Source organism: Cricetulus griseus, chromosome 2 (genome assembly GCF_003668045.3).
Source record: "Cricetulus griseus strain 17A/GY chromosome 2, alternate assembly CriGri-PICRH-1.0, whole genome shotgun sequence".
Lineage (NCBI taxonomy): Eukaryota > Metazoa > Chordata > Mammalia > Rodentia > Cricetidae > Cricetulus > Cricetulus griseus.
The window spans coordinates 251,604,827-251,622,567 of NC_048595.1; the positions used below are offsets into that span (position 1 = coordinate 251,604,827).

The 17,741-nt window shown below is 35.8% G+C and overlaps 1 protein-coding gene across 1 annotated transcript in view; it reads right to left on the minus strand.

Moving 5' to 3' along the window:
* Positions 1–7,709: 7,709 nt before the first annotated feature.
* The window catches only part of Clvs2 (clavesin 2), a 92,154-nt gene continuing 82,122 nt past the window's right edge, over positions 7,710–17,741 (minus strand). Inside the window, exons 4-5 of the mRNA XM_027398441.2 lie at positions 12,733–12,953; positions 7,710–7,797 (exon numbers count right to left, since the gene is read on the minus strand). Of these exons, the coding sequence (XP_027254242.1) occupies positions 7,710–7,797; positions 12,733–12,953 (309 nt within the window). The remainder of the gene's footprint in view (positions 7,798–12,732; positions 12,954–17,741) is intronic.

Genomic DNA, 17,741 nt, shown 5'->3' on the forward strand with positions numbered 1-17,741 from the left:
CCATGTCAAAGGCAAACAGAACACCAATAGACAGGAAGAAAGGAAATTCCCCAATATAAATAATAATCAAAACAAAAATATTCAGAACAAAGAGAGAATATTGAAAGCCATAAGGGGAAAAGATCAAATAATATTAAAAGCTGAACAATTAGAATAACATATGACTTTTCAATGATACTTTAAAAGCCAGAAGGGCCAGAACAGATGTTCTGCAAACTCTAAGAAAACACAGATGCCAGCACTGAAATAAATGTTCCACATCCTTACTCATCATGGGAATACATATCTAAACTACTCTGAGATTTCATCTTCCACCAGTCAGAATGACTAAGATCAATAACACAAGTAACAACTCATGCCATTGAGGATAAGGGTATAGGGAACATTCATCAATTTATGGTAGGAGTAAAAACTTGTACAGCCATTATGGAAATCAGTGTGGAGATTATTCAGGAAACTGAGAATTGATCTACCTCAAAATTCAGCTATACCACTTTTTGGGCATATACGCAAAGGGTGTTTTATCCTACTACAAAGACACTTGTCTGACCACATTCATGTCAACTCTATTCATAATAACCTAAATGCTCATCAGTAGTTGAATGGATGAAGAAAACATGGTACATTTACATAACTGACTGTTACTCAGCTGTTAGAACAATAGAATTCTCAGGTAAATGAATGAAGCTAATACATACATATAATTCTGAGACAGGTAACCCAGAACCAGAAAGACAACAACTGTGTGTATTTGTTTACATGGAATGTTAGCTGTTAAGTCTTCAATAAGTAATCTACAGCATGTATAACCAACGAAGTTAGGCACAGAGTACAGGAATGAGAGGGACAGATGGACCTCCATAGGAAGTGGAAATAGAGTCGATAGTTATGGATAGATGAGGAGGGCACAGGACTGGAAGGATCAAACAAGGGTTGGGAGAAAAGGGGGGTTGAAGGAGGGAATATAGGGAGTAATAACTAAACTAAAGGCCATTTGAGGGGGCCATATGAAAATATAATACAGTACATGCTTCTTAAAATATGTACATGTAGGAGGGTGATCTAAATGAAATTGCCAAACAGCAAGGAAGATAGAGGCCCAATACCTCTAATCCCTGAATGAAGCTCCCTGTGTGCAATCATATATGTCTCTACATCTGTGTGTTTCTTGTGCTTTTTCTTCTGTTTTTGTTTTCTCCCATTGCAGTTTGGTTTTGTTTTATCTTATCTTATTATTACTCTTTAGACACCTGCTTATATAATAAGTAGAGACACAAAGGGTGTGGATTCAGTTGAGAGGTAAGGTGGGGAGGATCTGGAAGGAAAGGAAATCATAATTAGAATATATTATATGAAAAATATTTTCAATTTAAAAGAAATAAAAAATACACACACATGTGCATGTGCGTAGTTAATTCTCTTTTAACCAATACTTTGTCCTCTGTTTAGTATTTAATGGCCTCATCTTCTTATTTAATGTAGTTTCCATTTTGAAGGAACCATCCACTAAATCAGAAATGGAGTACTGATTAACTATTTTAGTGATTGTGTGTCTTAAGCTATTTGAGAGAAGAAAATGAAGCTTTAAAGTGATGACTGACTACATACAGAAAAATTAGGGGGTTCAGGGAAATTAAGAGTTGAATTAACTCTTCTGTTAGGATGAGTATTTTCATTTTACTTCAGGTTTCTCCTGAAATTATTTTCAATGAGATTTACTTAAATCAGTAATGTCTGAACTTAAACTCTTGCTTAATCCAGTTGCTTTCTGTGAAGATGTGAAAACCACATCATGCTTAAGGCTATTTTTCAGAATACACAACTTAAAAGTTTGCTTCTTCACACTCTGTTGAAGAGCTGTGAAGTGATCAAATGCTAAGATTCATTTTAGTGAAGTGAATTATGCAATTATATATTTCCCTTTGTTTCAAACATTCAAATATTAGAAAAATTGAGACATTCCTGCCCAAGAGGCATCAGTGTTCTCTCCAAATAAAATTATAATTTATTTTCATATGTTCCATTAGAAATCACCATATTTTTAGATGCAGTCCATTCACCACCTACAAATTCAAAATCTGTCATATGAAAAACAAATACCATTAACAGAACTGTATACTTACCAAAAAAAGAAACCAAAGTAAACCAAACCAACAAAACATTGCTTTGCAATTTTTAATTCTGTTGGAATAAGTAACTGAGTGATTAGATGCATTAATGACTAATATGAGGGTACTAATAGTGCATCCATATCACATTAAGGGAAGAATAAAAGCATTTCTCTCCTTGGAGTAATTTCACCAAGAGTGAGTCCAGACTGAATTCTCTACTTTCTCCTCTCTGTATCTTCTGCCTTCTGTCTGTCTCCTGTATGAATCTGAATTTGTCTCTGATAGAAGACTGTCTTGTGACTCTGTCCTGTGTATCTGTTTGTGTGACTGTCTCTGCCCTTAACATAGGCATCTCACTAGCTTTTCTGAACACCATAGACAGCATCTGATGGGTAAGGAATGAGGGATGTTTTACTGAAATCTTCAACAGAATTTTACAAGGGATTAAGGCACTAGCTCCAACGTACCTCAACTGACCAGACAACAATGACCAGACAACAAACAGCACTACAAAAATCATTGGTTCCCAACCAATATCCAAATTTATGTTCGATTTATAGGTGAATATTCATTTTAGAAGATTGTTTTCAACCTCTGTATTGTTGTTTCCATCAAATGATACACATGTGTTATTCTAGGGAGGGACCTGGAAGGTTACATAAATTAAGATCATAGCTATGCATTATCTTAGGTTGGAAAAGTTGATTTCATGGGAAATCCAAGGCAAGTAAGGTTGATTGTTACATTGTTCTCTTAAAAGAAAATTAAACAAACAGCCTGAGCACACAGTAGAATAGCAGTCGTAAACCTTCAGTGACCCCAAGTATATTATTAACTTTGTGAAGTCCAGCAAAAGTTCCAGTCTCTTAGAATGAAAGAAATATGTTTAATCATAATGCTTTGCTACAGAGAACCCTCTCAAGAAATCAAGTAGCAAATAATGTGTAATAGAACACAAACAATGTATAAAGCAATAGTTATTACATTTAAGCCAAATAATATAGTGTTTGGTATTTTTGAAACACTTGTATAATTTTGTCTTAGATATTATTGGAACTTTGAAGACAAAATTGTATATTTTTAGTTTTATTTGTTTTTAGTTTTTAAAATTTATTTTAAGTTCACTATAAAAACTTGCAACTTAAAAGCTTCATGCAATGACACAAAAATCTAAAACATAATTGGAAATAAGACAATGGCTTAAACCTGTGATATGTGAATCAGTTATGTATTTAGATCATTGGGATTTTTCAAAATAGTTGGGGACTGGTCCATGCTTAAGATGTTGTTAAGTTTTTGTTAGGTTTTCTCAAGGTGTATTTTGCTCACAAAATAATGCTTACATAATCAAGAATTCTGAAAACATAAAGGACAGAAATATTTGCAAAGAGACCTGAAACTATGTCAAACCCTGACAAATACCTACACTGTCGACATTTCCTAACCTTCGCTGTAAAGTGCAGTTATCATAGCCACAACTATTTGGTTTCTAAGTGATATTTATTTCTACAGTAATATGGTACTCTTTTGAACAAAAGGGTCCAATTTCAGCATTTCACTACAAAGAAATGCAAATTTATGACTTTCCTACAGTCTAGGTGGATTCCTTCCCATATTTCACAAATAGCAAACTTCATTTATGTATGGCACGAACTATCCTCCAGATCATGAAGGCAGTGAGCTAATAATGCCACAAAGCCAAGGGCTGCTTGATTTCTACCTATTCACCAAATCTAAAGTGCTGAGCAATGATGAATCATTACAATAGAATATGAGAAGCTATTTTCCTCACCTGAATACAATAAGTCTGTTTTTCCCATGTGTGCCTCTTCTTGTGGCAGCCTAAATGGTTTGAAGAGCACACAGTTATTTCAGGCCTTCTGTGCACATAGCAGGTCTAAACTGGAATGTCTGCCTGTGGCCCACTGATGTTATGTATCAATACCTTATCACCTAAAAGTTGGAATATCACATTCTGGGATTTGGGTCATTTTACTGTGTGTGTTGAAAATCTATCACCAATGGTCCAGGGCAACTTCCTAAGGGATCATTAATAAATATGCACTAGATGACAGAAGCAAAGGGATACTATGAACCAACCCAACCAGGCAGTTTTAATAAAGCAGCATAAGTATTAAGTCTCTCAGCATATTTCCTTAATAAAATATCCTTAAAGGACCATGGGTCTGGTGATAAACTTGAAGTTGTATGTAGAAATATAAACAGCCTGCCATGGCTCTAAAGGTTTCCTTGTAATGTGAAGCCTAAAATGATTCATTCCCCCTTTTTGTGGTGCTATACAATCCATTCTGTTCCCTTAGGAATGTTACAGAAACCTTAAATGCTTGGTTTAACTGTGTGACCTGCATACTCAAACAGAACATCTTGCTTTTTTTTTTCTTTAGGGATATGAGGATTTTAACAGTGTAAACAAGCATTTTCTATGAAATGGCTTATGGAATGCTTCTGCCCACACAAATGCAAACTATTGCTGAAATAAAATCATGCATACCCATTTCAACAATTTGCCTGAAGAACTCTACCTTTATACTATTTTGACATAGTGTTCTGTTTTAAATAACTAGAATTGATGTTACTGCATTGATCTTGCACAACAAACAATACTGTATGAAAACTGTCAAACCACACCACTAGATATCTTTCTTCAAAAGACATCTATGTGTTATCCTTACAATACTGAAGAATATGTTGGGTGGTTTTTTTTGAAAGAGAGTGCAAATAAACTGGGTATGTAATTACTGATGCTTTATCCTATTTTTAAAGAGGCACTTCTTCATATTCCTTAAAGTCTATGTTGTGATATTATCTTATATAGTAGCCAACCGAATGTGTTGCTGAAAACATGACAAGAGTTCTTTATTTTTGAGCCAGTTTTGGAAGCAGCCCTTCTTGAAACAACTGAAAGAATGAAAAGATGGGACAGACAAAGTGAAAAACATAAATAGGAATTTGGTATACGGCTCAGAGATAGAGCACCTGCCTGCACACTCAGGACTGGGTTTCATGCCCAGCACCATTTTTTAAATGTAGAGAACAGTAGTCGACTGGACAATTCCAAATTGATGTGGTATCTTGTAAAAGCTCATAAATCTCAAGCAATGAGACCATTCAAATGGCAAAATATAGGATTCAAAGTGAAGAGGAGATTCCATACGAACCATCTAGTGTGAAATATCACTGGCAATGCTTACTGAAGCATGTACCACAAACAATGCTGCATGATGTAACACTACAACAGGGAAAATTTGTCTAAACATTGCTTTAGCTGGTGTTGAAGGGAAAATTTATAAATTTGAATAAATAACTGACTAGGCAGCTTCAAAACCATTGCTAGAAAATCAAAAGGCATCATTGTTTTAACTTGTTCGTTAATTTTTTTTTAGATACTATACACTATCTAGCCAACATTCAGTTGCTCATTTAAAGAGGAGCAGACGGTTGGCAGTGCCAAAGAGAATTTTCCAAATATGGCATTAGGAGAAAATGTGGATGATACTAGTTATTTTTATGTGACAGTGACTTTATGGTAGGAAAGGGATCTGGACATGCTGGATGACATCTAAAGCTGGTAGAACTCTGAAAACTGTCAACAAAGGATGGATGTCAAGAGAATGACATTGGTTGTCTATGCTTACATTATTTTTATTTTATTTCAATGACTTCTGCCTGATGTACGTTTATAACATGAGGAAAGTCTAGGGCTAGAGAATGTATGTCAGGCAGACAAAAACATATACATCAATTATTGATACAAATGTTATTATCTATTAGAGTTGCCCTAGTGTTTATTTCCCTTTTTATTTCAATCTTTGCCACAAGGATGACAGAGTACCCAGACCATCACTATTATTCTACACTCAACTGAAGGTTGCCATTCTTAAAATATCTTTAGAAGTATAAGGTATATTTCAAAAATTTATAATCTTTGTAATTTTATTAGCATTAGGCAGCCCATGTTACTGCAGACTGGTGTGTTGATTGAACTTTGAGATTTGGGGCTACATAATTATAACTGGGGTTTTAGAAGTTTTTGGCTAATGTGTATGTCAAGGCTGTTACATGCCTTTACTTAAACTGGTTTCCAAAACTTGTAGGAGTTATTTTCTTTTTGAAAGAATAATGGTAAATTCTCAATTTCAAGATTCATCATGCCAGGAAAGTGATAAAAATCTTGCCTTTCTACACAGGATTTTGAAATTAAAATTAAGATGTTTAACATAGGCTATAATTATACAATTTATGAAATAAAACTTTAATCATATACAAATTTGAGTCTTGACTTAAACTGTTATATGCTGTCTTAGACGCTCTCCAACACTTTCATTATATCTGTCAGATGTCATGTACTTTTAATCTTTTCTCAAAAGAAAATGTAAGCATAAAAGAACAACATGATAATTAAATTTAAGAAAAACTCTTGCTTTTCATTGCCTGGCATCTATGCTATATTGAGATCTGTTGTGTCTTAAAGGGATAAAAAAAAAACCACATTCAGTAAGGTGCCACATACTTGATATTTCATTTTATGATATATTGGAATCCCTTGAATAGGTACCCTGAAGTCTGTCTAATGTTCTCACTTTTATTTTACAGTCAATTTTCCATGGTATCTAAAAGCCTGTTATATTAAGAATTTATTAGAACTCAACAAAAATATACTTGTGGTGTACGAATATTTATATTTTTCAACAAGTTCACAATTATTTGAAATTAGGCCCCTATCTGTAAGTGATAAACTTTATGTTCAAAATTGTCTGTCAAAATTACTCAGGAACTAATTCTCATCTTCATGGTCAAGAAATTTTGGATGAAAGTGTTCTATAGTACATCAGACAAGGATTACAATGAGACATTGAAGTGAAGGGAACATTGCGAAGACAGCAGTATAGACAAATATCCATTCTTTATCAGAATTCCACATCTTGAGTGAGGAAACACATTTTCTTGCAAGACTCTGAATCAAACAACAGAGAAGAGCTCAAGATGTTTTGTTCACCAGTTCATCATCTACTCTTTTTCTTCACAATGCAGTCAGGGATGGTTCTAGAATGCTTCCTCTGAAATGAAAACCACTAAACAGGAAAACATTAATCATAACAGTTTCCTGGAATAATTGCTACTGTGCCCAAAGTATGCTTGAATATTGACAGTGTTTCAGAGAAAGACGATGAAACAATTCACTATGATAGCAGAAATATGGCTTCATAGGAAACATGGATACACATAATTAAATTTCATAGTGTATATGTCTTTATGCTTCTTATTATGGTCCATATCACTGGCTCAAACTTGTGAGTCAATCTTTCCCAAATTAAATTACTACCAAAATTTACAAACTTGATGTGAAGACTATATTGTATTTACAAAGAACTTGGCACTTACAGAATAAATTATTGACTTTTTAAAATCTAGCCCGGGGCACCCATGGTTTAGGCAAATGTGAAAGCCAGATGCCTTATGCATTATGCTACATTAACATGAATAAGGTTTTCCAGCAGGTAAATGCCACAGTGCTGTCCCTGTTGCTGAAGCCAGTACCTCCCATTTCTAATCCGTGGGGCAGAGGTGGAGAAATTCTTAGTCCAGAGAAAGTAAAGGCTGCATGTTTTCTTCTTCACTTTTATCCATACGCTTTAGTGCTGTGGGGTCCACTACTGACTGTGATCTGGAAAAAATAAAGTCAGGGACAACGAGTTAGTATCCAGAATTATCCCTATGACATTTTCTTCTGTCTTTTCTTCACCATTGCTTCTCCTAAGGCCATGAAGTCTCTTCCCCCACATCCAGGGATTTATGAGCTGTGGATATCACACATTTAGAGTTTGGCATCAGAATGAGCAAACAATCCCCTCTAGTGCTTCCCGGGTTGTGAGCAGCAAGAGACTCTAAGTAGAAAATAATGGCATTAATGTTCTCCTGAAGCTGAGCAAGAGTGTTCTCTTTGAGATACTGAGATTTTCTAGTAGAGGACAGATATTTTGTGATAAACTATTTCCAGATAGAAAAAGAAACTAGGGTAGATTCTATTGATGATGATTTCAACATCAACAAGAGGCTTAATCACTGATTTAAAATTATCTATAAAATAATTCCAAAATAATTATAATTCATTTCTTTATCATCTGTCAACTTTATTACATCACCACCAATAGCAAAAAAAAATCAGAATTTGAATGTAATTTTGTTAAATTCCCCAATAGATTATCCAAATAAAATAAAACATATGTTTGAACACTTCAAGAAATGTTTAAAGATGTTTAAAATTAAAAAAAAATCCTTATTTGGGCAGGAGGAGTCTATAATTAAGAAAGCTCACAATTTGAAAACCCCATGTATATATATGCTTTTGATATCAAGGTGGAATTATATACATTTCGTCATTAGGAAATTGCATGAGAATGGGAAGAAGAGTAAACAATGACACATGCTAATGCTGTGGCAGGAAGATGCTGTTTTAATGGCTGTGGCATTAAGCAGCAGCTGCCCTTTTAGAGCCCTCCCTGGTAATGAATTCTTCCATGCTGCTGCATTCTAGCCAATTGCCTTTTGCTGTAGCAATGTGCCTCTTAGCAGACTTCATTAACTCCCAAAAAGGAAGACTCTCAGCTAAATTACAATTGCACATGCTAATAAAAAAAGAATGTAATGGAACTAATTATATTTTTAGGGAGTGCAAGATCCACCAACAAAATGGCTTATTTATTTAAATAAACAATCCTGTTCAAAAAGAAGATTAAAATGGGAGCATTTTTTATATGAGGAGTTGGTTTCTCAGTTAAATTTCACTTTATCTGAATGTTAATGAGGCACCTGATATTTAAAAACATACCTTGTAAACATTTCTGTGTTTCTCTGTGTTTTTTTTTGGGGGGGGGGAGGAGACAAATTGAATAAAGAGAATAGGAGGAAAAGAAGACAGAGAGAAGATGGGAGGGAGAAAAGAGAATCACAAGATAAGAGGCATAGTAAGATTTTAATGTCTCAATTTCTAACAAATGAATTTTCTTATAAAAGTAGTGGTATTAAGCTTTCAGGGTGAAGAACAACAAGAAAAATAGGAAAATAATTCTTCACAGAAAACAGAAAATCATAAAACTACATCTACTGTTCAGACTTTGACTATCTTAATCATCTCCAATAAGTAAATGCCAAGGTTGTTTAAGCTGCAAAAAGCCCACCATTAAGTTATTAGTGTTTGCCATAATATTCTGTTAAACATACACCCAGATACACACATACATTATTTTTAGTTTGAATAGAATCTGACATTTTACCACAAGAGTAACAGAACTGTGCTGTTTTTCTGGGATTTTGTTTTTTACTTTTTTTTTTTTAATGGAGAGTGCTGGATGTCTCTACAATTTTGTTCAATGACTGCAGAACCTGGAAAAGCTGTTGCTGCTATTGATGCATAACATACTGCCATTATTGGTTTTTATATATAATATAAATATATATATATATATATATATATGTAATTTGAATTTTTGGAAACTTTAGCTGTGCTGTCAACTTTGGAATAAAGTATCGAGTTTACCGTGTTGAGTTGGCCATATTGGTTTAGAAATGTTGAACTTAATTGTTTTCCATTTGTACAGGGGAAACATACTGTATTAAATATGTAAGATCTTTAAAAAAAGAAGGGATTTTGAGAGCCCATCCCATGTGAAAGGATGCTCTCTTGACCTGGACTCATGGGGAAGGGCCTAGGCCTGGCCCAGGATGATGTGGTAGACTTTGGGGAGCCCCTTTTAAGGGCCTTACCCTGCCTGGGGAGTGGAGGGGGGATGGCTTGGGGCAGGTGGGATGTTGGAGGGGGAGGGGAGGGAGAGGGAGAAGGGATTGACATCTGAAGCAAGCTTGTTCCTAATTTGAACTAATAAAATAAAATAAAAATAAAAAAGAATATAGAACATATTATCCAAATTGGAATTAAGTTGATGCTTTGTTTTCTCAGGCATTACAGTTTTCAGAAATGTTGGTGGGTAAATGTTGGCTCCATTTGCACAATTTCAACATGAGTCAGCAATGTGCTGTGACTTCTTGCACAGCAACTACTGATAACCTGAATAGAAACTAACAAAGTCCACACAAGAAACATAGAAAACACTAGTCACAGTAGGTTGAGATGTCACCTATTAGTCATGAATACTGATTTTAGGCAACAGTTGAAAGACCGAAAACAACTCACTCTTTCACTCAGCTAGCATGTAGTGGGCCACGTTGCTAAATGAAATGAGGAAAAAATTTAAAAGGACAGTGATTGATACAAAATTACTAGAAAAAGTAGCACATAGAAATGGTAGAAGTGGTTGACTTGTTGTTTGAACAAAGATGCTTTTGAGGAGGATTTTTGATGGGTTCTAGCCATTTGAAGATGCATGGAAAAATAACTTGACTCAGACAAGTAAAAGCTTTTTTTTTTTTTTTTTCGAGACAGGGTTTCTCTGTGCAGCTTTGGAGCCTATCCTGGCATTCACTCTGGAGACCAGGCTGGCCTCCAACTCACAGAGATCCGCCTGCCTCTGCCTCCCGAGTGCTGGGGTTAAGAGCGTGCACCCTCAATGCCCTGAAGTAAAAGCTTTAAAGAGAGACTAGCTGGAGAAACTGAAGAGCAGAGAGAAAACTGCTACATCTGAGGGTAGGAGAGGAAGAAGTTGTTGTGATAACCTAGTGGAGAAATGCAGCCAGGATCAGATGATATAGAGGCTTGTTAAGTCATAATGTGTTGTTATTCAGGATACAATCCTCGGTCATTTGAAACTTAAATGGGAGTTGTATAATGGCTTAAATTGCATTTTTAAAGTATGTTTGGATTTCCATGTAAATTGTAAATGAGAGAAGAGGAATGAGGTAACAATGAAATTTAAGAAGGCATTAGAAAATTCTTGGGAAGGGAAAAGACAAACTGTGAGTGAAGAGGTGATGTTAGACTGAAGAGAGAAATGTATGCACCTGATGGGGCTGTGTGAATGAAACTGTCACAGGAGGGATGGCAGAGGGAAAGCCTTTCTTAGCTGTTAGGAGACAAAACTAAGGGCTAGTAGAGTTACTTGTCCCCTAAGCCTTATTTAGCTCACTTCCAGAGAGGGCACTGGTGTCACAGGGTCATAAAAGGGTAAATGGGACTTTTGTCAACAATCTGAAAGTCTCCAGATGAGCCCTGTTCAACACAGACACACACACACACACACACACACACACACACACACACACACACCCCAGCGCGTATGTGCGTGGACTATGAAAAGCACTGAGAATACAATATCTTAGTAAGTTATCTGTGAGAACTAAAAGGCAACCAATCAAGAGCTATTTATGATAAATATATAGTAAGTGTTAGAGTATAGTAATGGTTGTTAGTAGAATTATTTTTGTTGGGTGACAATTATCCAGAGGCAATTGTTTTCAGGATTTTGTTTTAGGAACCCACATTCCCACTTAGGTACACATATGTAGACTTTGAAGGCAACTCAGCATCCTATCACCAATCACTTGAGGAGGTCAATGAATCCTCAGGTTTACTGATAAATATTGTGTACAGATGCCAAGTGGAAGGGAGCCAAGAAACCTAAGGCCAGTTTAAAGACATATTTGTTAGCAAGTAAGGAAATGATAGGTAGCAGAGAAATTTTCCAGTCCTTTCCCTTTACTTCCAGGAGGTGTGCAGTTGCCTGTAGTGAGCAAACATCAGCATCATTGTCATACAAAATTTATTGCATGCTCATACATACATGAGACAGAGAAAGACAGAGACAGAGATAAACGGAGACAAAGAAAAATGGGGACAGGAAACAGGGAAGGACAAGAGAGAGAGAAAGAGGAAGGAAGGGGGACACTCATTCTTTAGGACCACTACCTAAATCAATGTTTTAAGCAAAGCTTTCATGAGGAAAAGATGCAAGATAGGGGTTAGCATGACAAGTGAAATATCTGAATCTTCCTAGAGGTATCCAGGCCTGGAAACCACACACTCCTGTGGATGGTGATTAGACTTCTTTTATCTGCTAGCATCATTAAGTTGCACTCTGCGGGGGCCTGAAGAAGCCCCAGAATCAAAGTCACATCATTTGCTACAGGATTGAAAGGCAGGGCTAATTAGGCAACCAGGCACCTGTAATTCCCCCCACCCACGAATTGAAAAAAAATTAAAAGAATGCATATGATTCAAAACAGGAAAATGGACTCTAGCACAATAATGAACCTTGTGGTGGGTGATTACTCCTATAAGGATATATTGGTTGGCACAGAAATGGCTACTTTAGACAAAGAATGAGCTTAGACAATGAACAGATTATACCAGCTTGAATATAGGGTTTGGTGTGTGTGTGTGTGTGTGTGTGTGTGTGTGTGTGTGTGTGTGTGTGTGTGTGTGTGTGTGACTTGTATGTGTCAAATGACCTATATGACTTTTTTCCTAAGTAATTAATTGGACTTTTATGTACTTAGAAAAAAGCCATTGTCTCAGCAAGACTTTAAAATGCTATCAGAAAGAAAATAAGGCACAAAAATGAAAATGTGTGTGATGGGGAAATGAAGTCAAACTCAGCATGTCTTCCCCCGGGACCCTTACCCACTTCCCAGGTGATCTGTAGCATACCTCTTCATGGATTTGGGGGAGAGTTCCTTTTCTACTTCCTTCACAGGCATACTATAGGAGTCCACGTTGTACTCACTGTCATCATCATACTCATGGTCTAGCAGGGTTCTTGCCCATGTCCCCATGTCATATGGGGGCAACATTCCTCCAAACTCAGAAGGCAGGATCTCAGGATGAATTAGTTGGTGTAGACTGTTCAGGTTGTTACCGTGCAAAAATATCTATGAATGCAAGGCGAGAGGTGGGAAGGAAACACATTGAGAAAACTAAGGACCATCCAGAGGCTGTTGGGAATGGGTGAGGCTAGAAAAGCCAACATAAGAGGCTTATATGTTTCTTACAATATTTAAGTCTCTCCTCTATTCTATGAAGCAAGCAAGATTGAACCATTATCTAACATTTCATATAAAAGTCCTGAGGGGCAAGAATATTTAGTTTCTGGGAGGTCAGATAGTGACTTGGCTAAAGATCTAGAATCATAAATTTGATTTGCTGCTTCTTTGTCAGGACCATGAGCAGAATATTCTAGGCTCCACATCTCCTTGGTGTTAGCTGTGCAAACCTGGGATATACACAATGAATGATGTTGAATCAACTTTTTCTCATGAGGGACTCATCAACTCCAGAGCTGTCCAAGTTACAAAGTTGCCTCCGTGTCTATTTCTCTTTATTGTCAGCAAAAATAAGAATACTGTAACTACTCTATTATAGCTTTATAATTTCGAGTGGATGCTGTAAAGAAAAGAAGATTAGCATCCTCATAAGCAAAAGCTGAGTGAGGCCCACATCCCAAAGATACATGATATGCAATATTCTCTATCCTAGAAATTTCCATATTTGTTGACCAAATGAAAATAGAACAGTGAATTGTAATGGCAATATCCTACATACACTTAAATTATTGTCTACATAGAATTTTTCTTTATAATCTGAAGATAAATTCAAGCACAATCTCAATTATTTTCTAACTCCATCATTTGCTACCCCTTTCTACGTTTTTTATTAATAATCATTCAGATTCTATTTTTAAATGTTTTCAACATTACAAATATTAAAAAATTACTCATTAACGTGTTGATGTAACAAAACTTTATCTCAAATAAGATTATAGCAGTGAATAAAAACCCATTTTCAGTCATTAATAGCCAATATGCATCACTACTAATAAGGCTTTTTAACAGATACATCACACACCATAGTTTCAAGATACAGACAAAGAAAGCAGGAACTAAGCCAGAATCTTTCTGCCTTTTTGGCTGGCTTTCATAGTTTCTGAAGGTGCTACACATACTGTTGCAGGAGAAAAGATACCAGCAGTCTTACCTAGCTGCTAACTTGTAACTGTACTACTAACCTGCCAATCAAGAGGTGCTTACTGGTACAATAATGACACAACTGTTATGAGGGTAATCATTTGCTCTTAGATAGGTTTTGAGACATGGTTCACAGAAGGAATTCATGTTTCCTGTGTAAACCAAGTAAAAACCCATTGGCAGAGAGATTCATCAATATATGGTTATAAAAGTTAAGGAATTAGGGGGAGGTTTATTAATATTTCATTTAGTAGAATTGCAGAATTAGGTTCTCCTTTAGGGCCCATGATCTGGCCAGCCACAAATTTTTGGCCCAGTAAATAGTAGTAGGTATGAATTCTGTTTTATGAAGCAGGCTTAAATTTCAATCAGAAAGTTGTTACTGCTACATCTGTACCACCATTGTATCAGTGGGCCACATTATGCCAGATCATTTGTTAATTTTTGTAGTTAACATAGTTCACAGCTAACTAAGATTTTTCTTACTATTCTTCCTGATAGAATACATAGAATCGAAGGATGCAGAGGTCATGAGGGAGCAGAAAGGTTGAGTCGGGTGTAGATTAGAAGAAAGGATATGCGATAGGTGGGTTTTAGTTGAGGGGTGGTGGTAGGGGGGAAGGGAGGGAGAAGAGAACTGGGATTGTCATGTAATTCAATCTTGTTTTTAATTCAAATAAAAAAAATCAAGAGAAAAAATAGTTCTAAATAGTATTAATAGAGATATCTAACCAAAATTAGTGGCAAAAAAAGTAGGTTATAAAGCCTAAGTGCAAATGCTGCCATATCTGAGAAAATACTGTGAGTCTCATGAGAAAACCACCGGAAAGGATAATATATACCAAATACTAATAAATTATGTTTTTACTTTCTTCCTAAAAAAAAGAATACATAGAATCTTCTAAAATGATGAAACCTAGCAAGTAGAGATGAGTTTTTCAGGTTATCTTTATATTCACACATTAGTGATCTTTAAACCCTCATATGAGCTTATTTTTTCAGTTGATGGTAATTAACACACACAATTTACCATCATGCAGAGAATTAGAGACTATGGGGTATTTAGTTCTAAGTAGGATATCTATATCACATACCTTCCCTCCCAAGGCTCAGACATCATTACAGAAAGGGATCAGAATGATTGTTAAAGCCAGAGGTAGTGCACATCTGCAGCAAATCATCATTTCTGGATCATATGAATTCAGTGACTGTAGTTACATACACAAGACTTGCACAAGAGCAGTTAAATTTCCAGCACGGATGAGCAGTGGGGAAGAGGGACAACTCGTGAAGTTTCGCCCCTCACTGAGATACTATTAATAACTGATGACTTCTAGTGGAAGGAGAGTGTATTTTCTTCAGGAATGTGGTCCCTGAGATGTTAGTCATGCTCCTGTAGACAGCCCTAAACCCATGTTCATCCAGGCAGCTTTATGTAGAGTCATAAAGCTTTAAAGAATAAATAAGGATGGGAAGGAAAGGTGATTAGAAGGATAGAGGAGGCTTGGTGGGAAGAGAACATAAGGTGGGTTTGATCAAAATACATTTTATATGTGTATTAAAATCTCCAAAAAGGAAACAAAGCAAAACAAATAAGGATGAGGATGTCTTTAGCCTTAAGCTCGACCTTATTAGTATTATTCTTAGCATATATTTACATGATATGGAACCAAACTGCCTTCTAATGTTTTATGTGTATATCCATATACAAATGTTTTATGTTTTATCCATAGATAAATTTCTCTTTGCAGTGAATGCTAGTAAGTATGAAGACACATTGCTGCTCCAGGTGCTGAGAAGAGACGGTTGAGTATAATATCAATATATATATATATATATATATATTATATATATATATATATAATATAGTATAAAATCAAGACATTTTATACTATTTCACATAAAGTTCAGGGAACATTGTAGAAGAGAGGGCAGAAAGAATGCAATAACCAGTAAAATGATTTCTTGTGGACATGGCACAGTCAATGCAGTCATGATTTCATACTAGCTGCAGGCGAATTGCAATAGGTCTGTAGAAGACTGAGTCTTCCAACAGTCAATCATAGGCTGGGGAAATGCTCAAAGGACCCTAACCTTACCCTATGAGCTATTGGACAGTGATGGGCTCCTCTGAGGCAAGGATGAACATCTTCTGCAATTGTGTGCCCACTCAGGAAACCACAAGGCTGCAATGGATAATTCCAAACCCATGGTCACAAAGAAGGCCCTAGTTCAGCTCAGCAAATAGTGAGGTGAGGTTGCAGGTAATAAGGTGAAAAGATCAAAAGAAGATGGGTGACAGTAACCAGAATAAACTATATATACATATATACATTCATATGTATGGTTTTATGCCTATATGGATAGACATGTGTGAAATGGTCAAAAATCAAATTTTTAAAAGTTAGAAAAGTATGTTACTCTCAAGTCTTCCTTCATAATCAAGTTTTCATCATGAGGTATCAACCTTTCATTCCCAATCTGAAAATATGAAATTTTCAAATTATAATTTGCTTATTCACTTACATTTCTATCATCACAAAATTATAGATTGATCAAAAAGCATCATCAACATCCTATTCAAATTTCTGTACTATTTATTTTTAAAGTATAGTTTATAAGTAACTTAATTTCACATTTTGGGTTCAAGATGAACAGGTTAACTAACACGTTCATATTTGTTTTCTTTATCTTTAAACTCCACAGATGTAAATACATAGGAAAATATATCTTTATCATCAGGTAAACTCTGAGAGGTGCAAGTTACCAATCAGCTATTATTTTTAACTAATTATGGTAGATGAAAAACAGATGTCAGCCAAATATTGGCCAGTACACAGAACAATCAGGTTCTTTAAGAGGTAATTTTAGTGTTGGAAGAAGCCATCTGCCCCACAGAAAACCTGGTTAATTGAAAATATAACACATTCCCACTGCAGTTTAAAACTTCACAGCCTGTGTGTGTGTGTGTGTGTGTGTGTGTGTGTGTGTGTGTGTGTGTGTGTGTGTGTGTAACACACACATACCAATATTCTTCAGTCAAAAAATATTTCCTCTAAAAAAACATCGAAGTTTCAAAACCTTTATTGTACCAGCTATCTAATTCTGAAGACATCAGACGCGTTTCATCATAACAGAATCCTCCATCAAGTCATGAAGGTGTTGTGGTTAAAAACAACCTTTAGAGCAATAAATCTGGAACTCTTTGTTACCCCCTCCCTCAGCATCACTTTCAGCATTGGCCTTGATTCCACTCTCACTGAGGAAATAGGGCAGCCAGCTGAGATCCACCCACCAGCATCTGTGCCCGTGTGTTCTGCCTCACCACTAAAACAGAGATAGTATAAAGCCACAAAGACTAACCATTACACCAACAAAACAAGATCCATTCTATTTCCTCAACTCAGTTTTATTTCCCAGCAATCTTCCCTTGTTTTTGTCATATTAAAACGTTAACCTCTCTTTCCCATCTGAGAAAGAAAAAAACAAACTTACTGTCATCAATACCTTGCAAACAGATGCATAAAAGTGCTTTTGGCTCTTTGAGTCTTATCTTTGCTTCAATTTTTCTTTAACAGAAGAACTCACAAGAGAAGTTGTTTCTATCCATTGTCCAAATACTCTCCTCTAACATTTTATAAGTCCAGTCCAAAGCTACCTGATCTCTTAACAATACATGATATCACCTTCTATCAG